Source organism: Mus pahari, chromosome 1 (assembly GCF_900095145.1).
Source record: "Mus pahari chromosome 1, PAHARI_EIJ_v1.1, whole genome shotgun sequence".
Classification (NCBI taxonomy): Eukaryota; Metazoa; Chordata; class Mammalia; order Rodentia; family Muridae; genus Mus; species Mus pahari.
In genome coordinates, this window is record NC_034590.1 from 80,391,041 (window position 1) to 80,404,826 (window position 13,786).

The 13,786-nt window shown below is 37.5% G+C and overlaps 1 protein-coding gene across 1 annotated transcript in view; it reads right to left on the reverse strand.

Annotated features, from left to right (window-relative positions):
• Positions 1 to 13,786, reverse strand: part of Sbf2 (SET binding factor 2) — a 292,547-nt gene that overhangs the window by 231,857 nt on the left and 46,904 nt on the right. Inside the window, exon 2 of the mRNA XM_029535769.1 lies at positions 13,740 to 13,781. Within this exon, the coding sequence (XP_029391629.1) occupies positions 13,740 to 13,781 (42 nt within the window). The remainder of the gene's footprint in view (positions 1 to 13,739; positions 13,782 to 13,786) is intronic.

Consider the following 13,786-nt stretch of genomic DNA (forward strand, 5'->3'; position numbering starts at 1 on the left):
ACTTTCTCTAGCTCCTCCATTGGGGGCCCTGTGTTCCATCCAATAGCTGACTGTGAGCATCCTCTTCTGTGTTTGCCAGGCACTGGCATAGCCTCACAAGTACTCACACCATTTCTTAAACGAATGTAACCTGTTCCTTTTTTTAAAAAAAGAAAAAAAGATTTATTTATTATATGTAAGTACACTGTAGCTGTCTTCATACACACCAGAAGAGGGCATCCTATCTCACTGCAGATGGTTGTGAGCCACCATGTGGTTGCTGGGATTTGAACTTAGGACCTTTGGAAGAGCAGTCAGTGCTCTTAACCACTGAGCTATCTCTCCAGCCCGTAACCTGTTCCTTGTGGACTGAGAATGAAGACAATCACTCATGTCAAATAGCTTTGACCATAGCAGGAAATCTGTATCCAAAAATGGTGCCGACAGTTCATTCCTTGGTGCAGCAGAACTGTTAACTCTTACCTTAGCTACTATGGAGGTAAAATCCTTAGGTGATTTGGGGGAACATTGAAGTACAGCCTTATTACAATGAACTCCAATGTCCAAAAATTGTTCTTAATTTGGGTTTGTACCACAAAAGAGCCAAGATTTTAAGCTCTACTAAAAACAAAACAAACAAACTAACAAACAAACTTTATCTAGTTATTTCACTAAAAAAAACTAATCGTGATATATTATTTTAAAATATCATACAGTTAATATATTTGGAGATATTTAAAATTTATAGAGAAAAACTTATGTATTTTCAGTATTGCTATAGACAAGCATCTACATAAGACTGTTCAATTGATTGTTTTATGTCAAACAACTTTTATAATACTCATTTTTATTGTTATAATATTTTATAAATTTTTAAAAATATGATAAAAAACAAAAGGTATGGCAGGTATTGAAGGGGGTCTCTGGGAGGAGTTGGGGTACAAAAGGGAAAGAAGAATGTGATGTGAGTCTATTTACTCAAAATATGTTTTTAAATTGAAATATGTATCTTTTCTCATCATAATGCAATAAAACTCAAAAAAAAAAAAAAAAAAGAAACAAAACAAGTCCCACTCCTACTAACCATGAAGCTATATTCACCCGATCCCTGCAGGCAAACGGAAAATTAGTTTTCACCAATGGAGTACCACTGAACATATCAATCATACTCCAGGGGCAGCCCCATGACTAGGAGTAGTTGGCCAACACAAAACAAACTCAATGGTCTTTTGGAGGTTGCTTTTTGCTGTCTTGATTTTTTTCGGGGGGTCTTACTGAGTTTTTGTTTTGATTCTCTTCTCTCTCTCTCTCTCGTGAAAGGGAAGGGGGTGGAATCTGAGAGGACTTAGAGGAAGGGAAAATATGATCAAAATATATAAAAATGTTTAATTAAAAAAACATATAAAGTCTTTAAGAACCCAGAATTCTACCTCATTTTGATTATCAGAGCTCAGAAATATGTGGAAAAGCCACCACTGTTCAGTGAAATTCAAATAATGGAAACCACACTTGATTAAAAAATGAATAGCATTAAGCACTCAGATTTTTTGATAGGTTATTTCTGGTTCTAAACTAAGTGCATAGCTCTAAACTGAAGGAAATACTAAGGTTGCACTACCCTTAGGGAAGTCTTTCAGTCACTTATAATCTCAACTGTAAAATCTAACTTGTTTACTTAGAGCCCTATTGGTGCCATAATTCCCCAGTCCACAAACCCCATGGATGGCGTTTGTAAATGAGGTCTATCTGGGACAATAAAAATAACTTGGAGCCGGGCATGGTGGTGCACACCTTTAATCCCAACACCTGGGAGGCAGAGGCAGTTGGATTTCTGAGTTCGAGGCCAGCCTGGTCTACACAGAGAGTTCCAGGACAGTCAAGCCTACACAGAGAAACCCTGTGTCGAAAAACCAAAATAAATAAATAGATAAATAGATAGATAGATAGATAGATAGATAGATAGATAGATAGATAATAACTTGGAACCGCCAACTCTGTAAATATCTTATTAGTCTTCAAAATTTAATAATAAAATGATTTCCTGCTACTGATTTTATTATTATTTATTATTTTATGTATATGAGTGTACTATCTACATGTGTGTCTATGCATTATGTACCTATCTGGTGCCCACAGAATCTGGAATAGGGTGTCAAATGCTCAGAAACTAAAGTTCCAGTAGCTGAAAGCCACCATGTGGTCCTAGGAACCAAACTCAGGTCCTCTGAAGAGTAAGCAGCCAGTGATCTTAACTACTGAACCATTTCTCCAGCCCCTACCACTGTCTTTCTAATGTTACTTAATTAACCCTTCCTGTTAAGAATTTAAGATTAGTTTTGCTTTTAACAAAAATAATTAAAAGTCAGCTTGCTCCATCTATAAGTGAATGTCCAACACATAGGCCAACCTCAGCAATGTGTGTATGCTGGGCACACGGAAAATATTTTACTTTTAACGAGGTCAAAAGATCACAGTTTTATTATCTTAGCAAATAGCAAATAGCTATATGGAACAGGACAAGCTATTAAATCTCTCTAGATTTCAATGGATAATATTTAGAATAAACAGAAATTAATTTCACATTTAACTGTCCTAAAAGTGTCTATGGTTTCTTTGGCTTTCCAAATATTGACTTTATATAAATTTCTCGATTTTTGACATGATATATCTAAATTCCCATATATGGCTCAGATTACAGATAGTCTTTTTTTTTAACATTTTTTATTATTATTATTTTCTTTATTTACATTTCAAATGCTATCCCGAAAGTTCCCTATACCCCACCCCCGCCCCTGCTCCCCTACCCACCCACTCCCACTACTTGGTCCTGGCCTTCCCCTGTGCAGGGTCACATAAAGTTTACAAGACCAAGGGGCCTCTCTTCCCAGTGATGGCTGATTAGGCCATCTTCTGCTACATATGCAGCTAGAGACACGAGCTCAGGGGGTACTGGTTAGTTCATATTGTTGTTGCACCTACAGGGTTGCAGCCCCCTACAACTCCTTGGGTACTTTCTCTAGCTCCTCCATTGGGGGCCTGATTACAGATAGTCTTAAACCAACTTAGATTACCTTTAAGCTAGTCACAAGTACCCATCCAAGGGCATAAACTCTACCAAGGCCTAATTACATTCATGATTAATATATAAGATACATGCCTCTTTGTGGCTTGCAGTATTTCTAAGGTCTCAGAAAGTATCCCTGTTACCCTGATCACTGGCACATCTCAATTCAATACCAAACATGAAATACAATATACAGAGAAATACTTCCTGAGTAAGATGCACTATGAAGCCCAGCGGGTTGGTGCACACCTGCAGTTCCACCACTGAGCAAGCTGAAGCAGGAAGACTTCAAACTAAGGCCAGTCTAGAACATAAAGCAAAATTTTATTGAATGGAAAGAAAGTAAGGGGGGGAGGAGGAGGGAAAGAAGGAAATTTCAAGCCTTTTCTTGAAAAGAATGAAAAGTAATGATCATTAATTGATAATCATTGTAACTGATATAGCCATATCACTGGAAATTTATAATTGACTCATAAGTTTTTAAGTTCTCAAAAACAAAAAATTGTTCCAATAAATGTACATATGTGTTTATCCTGTCACTTTAGTGATCCTCCCTATAAAATCTTGTATATCGAGATCATTGACTTTTCACAGACACATAGGTGTCACCACTAGAGGCCACCAAATACTTCTTTTTCTTAAACCAACACATTTGTAAGTCATTCTAAGTCCTTACATCAGTTCACATTATGAGCAAATAACTATGAACTGTAATACCCAATAACTAAAAATGGCACACATGAATCTCTAAATAACAATACAAACACCAACAAAAAAGGAAGCATGTTTCACACAGTGTACAGGATGTCTAGATCACCAGAGAACTTTTCCAGATAAAGAATAGTATACAAATATCACTAGGCAGATGCCTTTGGAAATAGTATATGTGAACTAGAGAGCTCATACTATCTCTGAATAGTGTCTCTTGTAAGCAAGTGATTGATATCTATGTGTATATACATGAGCACATTATAATTGATATGTAAACTACCAGAGTCCTTTGTTTCATATTGCAAGGTATTTCAGATATGTTTTTAATGTCTAAGTTGCCACCATCTACAGTAGTGATACACACAAAATTCCAGATTGCAGAAGATCCAGTATTGGGCAGATGATGTTAAGTTCCTTAGAAAACTCAGCTCTAAGTTCTTAGTGGGCTGCTGATAAAGTGTTCTGAGTCCACTTTCTTCTGATACCCTCCTCACTAAAAGTAGATGACAAACTACAAAAGGTCCAATCAGCCTCCAAAGAACTTATAGGACCAAGAGAAACTTACAAAACAAAATAAGGCTTCATCTTATCTGATTAACCACCATTCTGTATATAATATTCTCAAAAGTTTTCAAATACACCAGAGAAATATCACTGCCATATCTTAGATGTTGTACTTTTAAAATCCTGACCTAATTTTAGAAGGTCATAAAAATGCTTATAGTTTTATTTTTAAAGCTATAACTTTGGCTTTCACACTGAGTCTAGAATGGGTTTGAATCTATTTCTCTATATCTGTTTAAAAACAGATCGAGAGTACTTGTTCAGATGGACACTCGGCTGTACTCCTATTTACCTATGCTGTCTCCTCCACAACCACATTACTCCTGGAAACTGTGAAAACTGATTTACACTGTTCCCTGCTCTGTTAACACATGTCTATCTCTAAACCAATGCCAAACCCTGTTGACTATGAACTTTATAGTGTATCTTGAAACAAGGTAGTATAAACACAGGTTTGTTCTCTCAAAACAGTTACAAACTGTTTTGCCCATTTGCTATACTGTCTGAAGACACAGGTCTCCAATGCCTTACACTGTGTTTGACACTATCTTAGGTCTATACATAAACTCTACATCACACACTTTTTAAAGTAACTAGTAAAACATGTAACATAAAATCAACTATCTCAACCATTTTTACATGTACAGTTTTGTAGTGGTGGGTACATACACATTACTGAACAGCAATTTCTACAACTCTTTTTAATCTTGCCATGCTGAAAATCTCTGACTGAAAACAATTTACTTTTTCTTTTCATCTTTTCCTACCCATGGAAACCTTCATTTTACTTACTGTTTGTATAAATTTGGCTACTCTAAATGCCACCTATAAATGGAAATTATATAGCATTTGTCTTTTAGTGACTCAGTTGTTTCCTACTGCACAATGTTTTCAAGATCCACTGATGCTTTTATCAAACTTTCATATTTGTGACTGAATAATATTCCACTGTCCTATTAAGTGTTCATTGATCTATCTGCCTCTGGACACTTGGCCTCTTTTCACTTTGGGGCTTCTGTGAACAACACTGTTAAGGGACTTATAAGTACAAACACCTGATTCCTTGGTTTCAGTTCTTTTGAACACACCCAGAAATGGAACTGCTGGTTCACAAAGTGATTTCACTTTACTGAAGAGCTGCTAAACTGTTTCCCACAACGGTGGCATTATCTAACATTCCCACCAACAGTGCACCAGATTTCAATTTCCCCCCCAGCTGACATTTCTTATTTTCTGAAGTTTTGACAGTAGCCATGGGGGCTGGAAAGATGGCTCAGTTAAGAGTGCTCTTTCAAAGACTTGAGTTCAGTTCCTAGCACAATTGCCTGTAATTCCAGCTTCAGGAGATCTAACAACTCTAACCTCCACGTGTTAGCATTACACTCACGCATACACAGCCACGCACAAGCACACACACAGACACAGAGACGTCATCATCGTCAATAGTAATAATAATAATAATAATAATAATAATAATAATAATAATAACTGTAATAGTAGGCATGGCTACTATATACAATGGTTTTTATTTCATTTCACTAATGAAATAGTAAATCTTGCCCTAGATTTATAGCCATCTATAGATTTTATGCCATAGTTTCTCCTTCATAACAATGATGTTATAGTCTGACAATTAGCAGTTGCCAATCCTAATTAAACAAGTCTCTACTAATGGATTTGTGTAATTTACAATCTTTACCATGAATGACATACACACACACACACATATGTACAACTGGGTATACAAGTAACCGTAATCTATTTGTTCAGAATAGCTCCACTTTAAGCATTCTTCCCAATTCCACTTACTCTCAGAAAACATTCCAGTTTAATTAAATAATTACTCTAATTTTAGTTTTAAAATCAGGGAAAGATGCTGTAAGTAAAATTAGGCAAGAGTTACCTTTGATTCAAGTTTTCAGACTATTATCAGAATTCACCCACACTGGAAACCTACTACTAGCTAGACTAAAATATGAATGAATTCTCACTGAGACATGTAACCAATATGATTAGATTACAGGTATGGTGACATGCAGAAAGGAGAAAAGCACAACTAGGAATCAAGCATAAAGGACTCGCAGAGCGAAGATGACACGTCAATGGAATTAAGAGTAAGAAAACAGAGCCACGCAGAGTGGATATATCTAGAATCCCAACACTTGGGATAGAGGCAAGAGGATCAGGAGTATAAAGTTATCCTTAGCTATGGGGCAATTTGGGGGCCAATTTGTTACATGAGCCTGTTTCAAAACACACAGAAAACTCAAACAGATCTATGTAATAGGATGAAGACTGTATTATGCTTTCTCTGATGTCCATCGTGTGTTTACCAATACCAATTCTGACACCAATGATGTATCCAATCATTTAACTCAATACTTTATTACCCAGAGTTAGCACAGATTCTAAAGTCAAGGGCCTGGGCCCAAAAGACCTATTTTAAAGGCCAGCCACAAACAGGGAATCAAAGCTTACCCTCACATCTGCCCACAAATTCAAGGTCCTGCAAAATATACTGCCTCACACTTAATAATTTGTTAGGGCAATTCACAGAACTCATGAAAATGTTTTGAATACATTTAATGGTTTATTATACAAAATATAACTCAAGGGCCTCATACCACAAAGACTAAATTAAATTAGTTCAAAGCATATATCTGGGTTTTATCTGTTATCCTTTACTACAGCTAAAGGTATGACTGATTTCTGACCAAAAGAATAAGTGACTGATACACTGCCTTCGGGTATAACCCTGAATCCACTTTTACCCCATGCTTTCTTTTAGACTCCCATGAGATGAACTGTTGATGGCCAAAATGACCCAAGAACTTCATTCTGAAGAGGGAAAAATCTGTTCCTAGCTATCCTGTTATTATCCCTAATATATGTAAAAGGAAAAAAAAAAAAAAAAAACACCATGGCAAGCCATTACAATGTCCAGATTTTACTTTTAGGTCAGACTCTGGTCACAGAGTTCAGATCAATGGAAAAGTACAGAAAAGAACTGAGAGTGTCCAAGTGCAGAATGGCCACAAAGATGAAGTGATGGCAACTGCATGAGAGACTCAGTGGTGTGGTCCCACAACAAATGAGAAGGCTGATAACAAACAACACAAAGTGATAGTGGGCCAGGCCTATGTAGTTCTGCATCTTTCTCAGCACTACTCTATGGCTTCAAAGCATCAGGTTCAGTTGGATCCAATATAACAACGAAGCTCTGTCAAAAGGAGGTCTGAGAGCAATACTGAAACAGATGACAACAGGAAAAGATATCCTCTAGCACAAATGATTAACTGTACTCCTTAAGCAGAACTGAAAATAACTGAAATTCTAGTATAGGATAAGCAAATGATTTTAGAAATCTGTAGACATGTGAAATGCTGATCACAAAGATGGGCTATAATCTTTTCTTCAGATATTCTTACAGAAAGGATTAACTACCTAGATGCATCACCTAGACATCATTAGGTTCCCTGCCATGTTGTTTTACTACTTCAAAGAAAAAAGGGGAGTGGAAAACAAAACAAAATGAGCTACTACTATTTCCTACCCACTTACACTCCTTATGTATTTGCCATAAACTCTTAAATAATTTCTGTAGGCCTTTTACATGTTTTAAAGCCATGTCTTCCTACTTCTGCATCTGATTCTAAACAAAATCAAGTATCCTGCTATACATAATTCACATCAAGATCTGAACCACTTTTGACATCACATTTATCACTCAGCATCCACCCTTAACACACATGGTTTAGATGAAACCAGACTGTATTTTGTAATTCTTTAAACTTGTTCCTTGTATTTTTCAAATCCCCTTTAAGTCATATTATCCACCTATTTTTATTCTAAATAATGATTTGCACAGCTAGCTCTTTATACCTACATGCATACATATGTTTGCCTACTACACTATATTTTCTTTGATGAAGAAGTTATAACTCCAAATCTTGGTAAACTTTAACTCCGAGATACTGTAAGCCCTCATTCTCCCATCATGCTTATTTCTTCACAATAAGAAGAGAACATTAAAATCTGCTTATATTCCTTTCCACTTGGTTCCCTGGCCAACAGTATCAATACTCAGAATTCACTCAAAATTTACTTGCTCCTCTGCCTCCAGGAGCATTGCACACTGATCTACTTCTATGTTACAGCTGCAGAATGTTGAATATGGATTTTATTTCTCTCTTTCTCCAGTAAATACTTATAGAACACAAAATTTATATTAGTCAAATTACTGGGGAATAATTTCAATAACTGAATTAATTTCTCCAAAGGTTCAAATTTAGAAATTTTGGTTGCTTACTTTTCAAGCCACAATTTTTAAAACACTTTAATCCTCAAAGAAAATGAGATACACTACAACACCCAGTAAAAATTTCTGTAACTATTATAGTGAATTTTCTGAATTACAATATAAAAAGATTCAATTCACAAACAAGGCATCTTAAAAGGGAGCTAGTGCCAAAACAATGCTATTTTCCTGATGCTCAAGACCCAGCCAATAAAAATATTTGTCCCTATAATTTTAAATAGATTGTTAGCCATAGAATTCCTCTGAAAAAACAATTCTCTAATGTTCTTTGAAATACAGTCACTAAATTTAACTTTCAACTTTATTTATATGACTGTCTGTGGCTTTGTGCATACCTAAAAAGCACAAGAAAAGACAAAAATATCCCAGAACTAGAAAAGCAGTTATTATGTTCGGTTTAGCTTATTTTCATATTTTTTATTTTTAAATCTATCCAAATTAAAACTCATCATCTCTACACAGAAGACAAATTCTTTATGAAAAAAAAATGGAAAGAATAAATTCAGCATCCTCTATATTGGAAATTTAATTAATAGTGAGTAAATATGTAAAACTCTGGAAATTATGGAAGTTTAGCATTCAGGTGGACACATGCAATCTTTCATTTAAAATTTAAATACATCATGTATGTGCTACATGAGAAGTAGAGGTAGCAACAAAAAAATTAAATAATATGCTCTGATCCTATACTTGTCCTTAAATAAGGTAAGAAGCTGGGATCTATTCAACAGCATGAGCTGTGTTTTGGATATAATCCAGCTGCCCCAAGGGTTCACTGTGAGGAGTAAGACCTTGACTGAAAGGCAGCAGTAAGACTTTCACAGTAGGGCAGACAGTGTTCATAAAGGTCAGTGGAGGAAAGGACCCCCTGCAGTTCTTATGAAGGAGTTGCTATAGAAACAGATTACCCAGTATCTCTGAGTCCCTCTGCATCTATTGCTTGCTCCTGCATGTATTTCCACCATAGCACTCCACACTACAGAGCCTGTACTACTCTGTTTGGACTTTCAATTTCCAAAGCTATGAGTTAAATAAACCTCCTTTTCTTCTTGAACAGTTATCTTTCATATCCTGCATTTCCACTAGAACACAAATACTACCATTGTTTAAAAATGTCATTTCATGAAACACTATGCCTTGACTGAAACTAATTAACAAGACTGGCATTAAATACTAGCTTTGTTGCATCCTACCTGATAGACTTTGTTGAAATTATGTAAACTTCCTAAGCATCATCTTACTTATTTGTAAATTAATACACTAGCACCAATCATCTAGTTTTCATGAGTTCCTCCAAGTATTTATAACTGCTAGATAGTAACCTTAAAGCTACATGCTCAATGTCACTCTAACTTAGAAATGCTATGACGTTCTTTTTCATATGTATCATCAGGAATGGATTATCACCCTGGACAAACAAACTTAGAAACTGATATAGACTACTTTTGACATATATCTTTCTTTTTACTATTAAGAGTTACAATCATACAGCATATCAGTTACACAAGTTTGTCAAATTTAACCTGAAGTTATTGTCATCTCCGAAGCTCACTGCCTCAGTCTGCCAACCGAGGCCTAGTCCTGGAACCTTCCTGCCTCTGTACAATCTAATCTAGGCTTAGAATGTTTTCAGCCTCTGAGACTTACTGCTGAATAAGTTCACCCTTTCTAATTCTTTCTGAGCTCTGGCTGGCTGGTTCAACTCCGGTGTTCTGGCTCAAACTCCTCTACAAACTGAATGATTCAATTTAACTTCTCTGAGCTTCTCCTGAATCACTCCCATTAACTCTAGCAATCTGTTGTAATCTTCTGGTTCCTTCTCATTCCGTCTTCACCTGTGTCTAGCTTGTTTCCTCTCTGCGATCGGTCTCTGTACAACTGTCCAGTAAAGCTGCCGCCTCCTTTCCTTCTGCACTACTCTGAGTAGACGCTTTCCTGTCTCTTCTCATGCAAGTTGGGCATATCCTACTCTGTCAAATTTTTCTCTGATTTGTCACTTTGTCTGCCACTCAAGTAGACATCACTTTCAAACATGGGAGCTTCCTCCTACAAACTAAATTTACCTTCATTGTTTGGGATTAAAGGAACGTACTATGGGTGTGTCTCTATTCCAGCCAGAGGGATTAAAGGTGTGTGCTAAGGGCAGAGCCACACCACAATTAGAAACAGGGTTTTGCAGTAAATAACACAATTTCAGGGTTCACAATGAGATCAAATACTCCGCAACACAAGTTACTGCTGCTCATGCACAGAATCATGTATCTCATTTATGCAAGGATAGCATAAGGCAATAATAGATTAACAGAAGTTTATTCAGTTTTTAAAATGAGCTTCAATATTTGTAAGTTAAATTTAGTTTGTAAGTACAAGCACTAACAAACCAAAGTTACTCTTAAGTATAAAAAAAGTTAAAGAATAAGAAACCAGTGGGGTTGTGGGGATGGCTCAGTGGGTAAAAGTGCACGCCACGTGAACCTGATGATCTGAATTTGATCCCTAGAACCTAGATAAAAAGCCAGATGTGGTAGCACACATTTACAATTACAGCACAATTTACTATGTGAACTGGAGACTGAGATAGGAAAAATGGCAGAAGGTCAAAGACTAAAAATCCTGGAGTATGCGGGGCTGCTGCTACAAGAAGGGAAACCCTGCCTCCAAATCAGGAGAGGAGAGAACTTCCTCCTGAAAAGTTGCCCTCTGACCTCCACATGAGCACTGAGGCATACACGTGCAACACGTTAAATATTCCTAAAGCATTAACTGCTCTCCAAAGTTCTGAAATGCTATGGCAAGATTCAGCCAAGAAGTCACATTGGGTGGTGACTTCTGTTTATCTGTAGTGTGGCACCTCCATTCCATTAAATCAGCATACACCTCCATTTGCCATTGTACTGACACTTCAACACAGAACTGTGCTTTTCTTTGGGTTTTTCTCCCTCCCCCTCCCCCCTCCCCCCACCTCTCTCTCTCTCACACACACACACACACACACACACACACACACACACACACACTCCATTTACTAAATAGTAAAAAGAGTTTGTCTCTCCCTTACTGCTAGAAAAAAATACCAGATGTATCACGTAATTATCTGTCCCCTTGATTTATAAAATATAAAAACTATCCTATCTTGATCCTAGCAAACTCTCTACCCCAATTCACAATCTCTTTGGCCTACCAATATATGTTGCTCTAGAAACTTGTGAAGGTTTCATCATTCACACTGCAAAAAGGCAGCCATCTATACATCTATATTTTCATGAGAACAAAGACAAAAATTCAGAGGAAATTTGATCAAGACCCCCAAATTTCCCCTTTTAATCTACACTAAAAGGGATGCTGAAACAGTCTAAAACATTTGTAGTACAAATGCCTGGTTATTCAAATAGTAAGACCACTTGAGGAAGCATACGGGACAGAAGAGGAAAAAATTGAAAGGAGCCCTCCCAGACATTACTTTCCTTGGATACTCACACTCCTTCCCCATTCTCAAAGCCAAAATTCAACCATCTCCTTTCTACCCACCTACACAAGCACAGTCCTTTATTACAGGGTGAGGTTAAAAGTCATCATCACCTCAGCTTCAGTAAGAAAACTTAACATTTTCAACCTGTTTCTGTTCAACATGTTTTTGTTCCTAATGGACATTTCTAAACCATGCTAATGAGGAAAGAAACAATTCAGGGACTAGAGAGAGGACAGTGGTGACAGAGCACTTTTGCAAAGGACCTAAGTACACTCCCAGCACCCACATGGTGATTCACTTCACTTCCAGTTTTCCTAAGTACCAGGAATGTGTATGATGCATATACATACAGGCAGGCAAAACGCTCATACACATAAAATAAAAATATGAAAAAAATAACTATTTTTTCTCTGAAAGAGGTGCTAAGATATATGAAAACAATATATGAAAACAGCAATTATAAACAATGAAAACAACTATGTAGGCTGGGTGTGAGGGTGTGGGGCTGTGAGTGTAGGGGAATGGGGGGAGGGAGAGAGCCGGCCAGAGTTCCTGTGCTCTGGGCAGGCAGATGCTGGAGGACTGCCAGGCGCTTTCCACTCGGGCCCCGGGTGGGCATCTGGCTGTGTGAAGCTACTGACCCCACACGGCAGGGGGGTGGACAAGGGGCAGCTCCTGATACCAGGTTCTCAGTCTCGGGCATCCCAGCTGGATATGGCAGAGGAGCTGAGAACAGAATAGGGGCCCCCAGGAGGGGAAAGGAAGAGAGGTCAGGGGGAGAAGGGAGCTGGGTGAGCGATTTGAATATGCTTGGCCCAAGGAAAGTAGCACTATTTCCATGTGCGGCCTTGTTAGAGTAGGTGTGACACAGTGGGGGAGGCTCTGAGGCTTAAGCTCTGCCCAGTGTGAATGAAAGTCCCCCTCCAGGCTGCCTTTCTGTCAAGACACAGAACTCTCAGCTCCTTCTCTAGCACAATGTTTGCCTGGATGCTGCCATGCTTCCCACCATAATTATAATGGACTGAACTGAAACTGTAAGCCAGTCCCAATTAGATGTTATCCTTTATCAAAGTTGTCTTGGTCATGGTGTCTCAGCACAGCAGTAAACTAAGACAAACAGTAAGGTGGAAAGTTGAAAAGCAAAGATAGTTTTCTGGTTGAAGCAAAAGTTACTGTGCTAAGGTTTCTCTTAAAGAATCAGAGGACCTAAAGAGAGAACTCAGCAGTTCAGAATAGCATCCACATGGTAGACCACAACTATCCATAACTCCAGTTTCAAGGGATCTTCTACCTTCTTCTGATTTCTGTGGGCACCAGGCACACATGTGGTGTCCATACACCTATGCAGGCAAAACACACACAACAAAACAAAAATCTTTTAAAAAACCAACATTTTCAAAAAATTAGAGGATTTCTGCTTTTGGATGAATAAGGATCGCTAATCTGTAATGCTAGCAAGCACACTGAATGGGGAAAAGAACAGCATAGCAGACGTTCCATAATTCATGTAATAAATTATTCCTAACAGTAGAATGAAATAAAATTATTAAATAGGAAAAATATTATAGTAAAAGCCAAAATGTAGCAAAAAAAAAAAAAAAAAAAAAGACATCAGGATAAAGGCACCAACTTACCAATTCAATTCCCTGTGGGAAAGGCGTGTCATCCCAGTCGTGCTGTG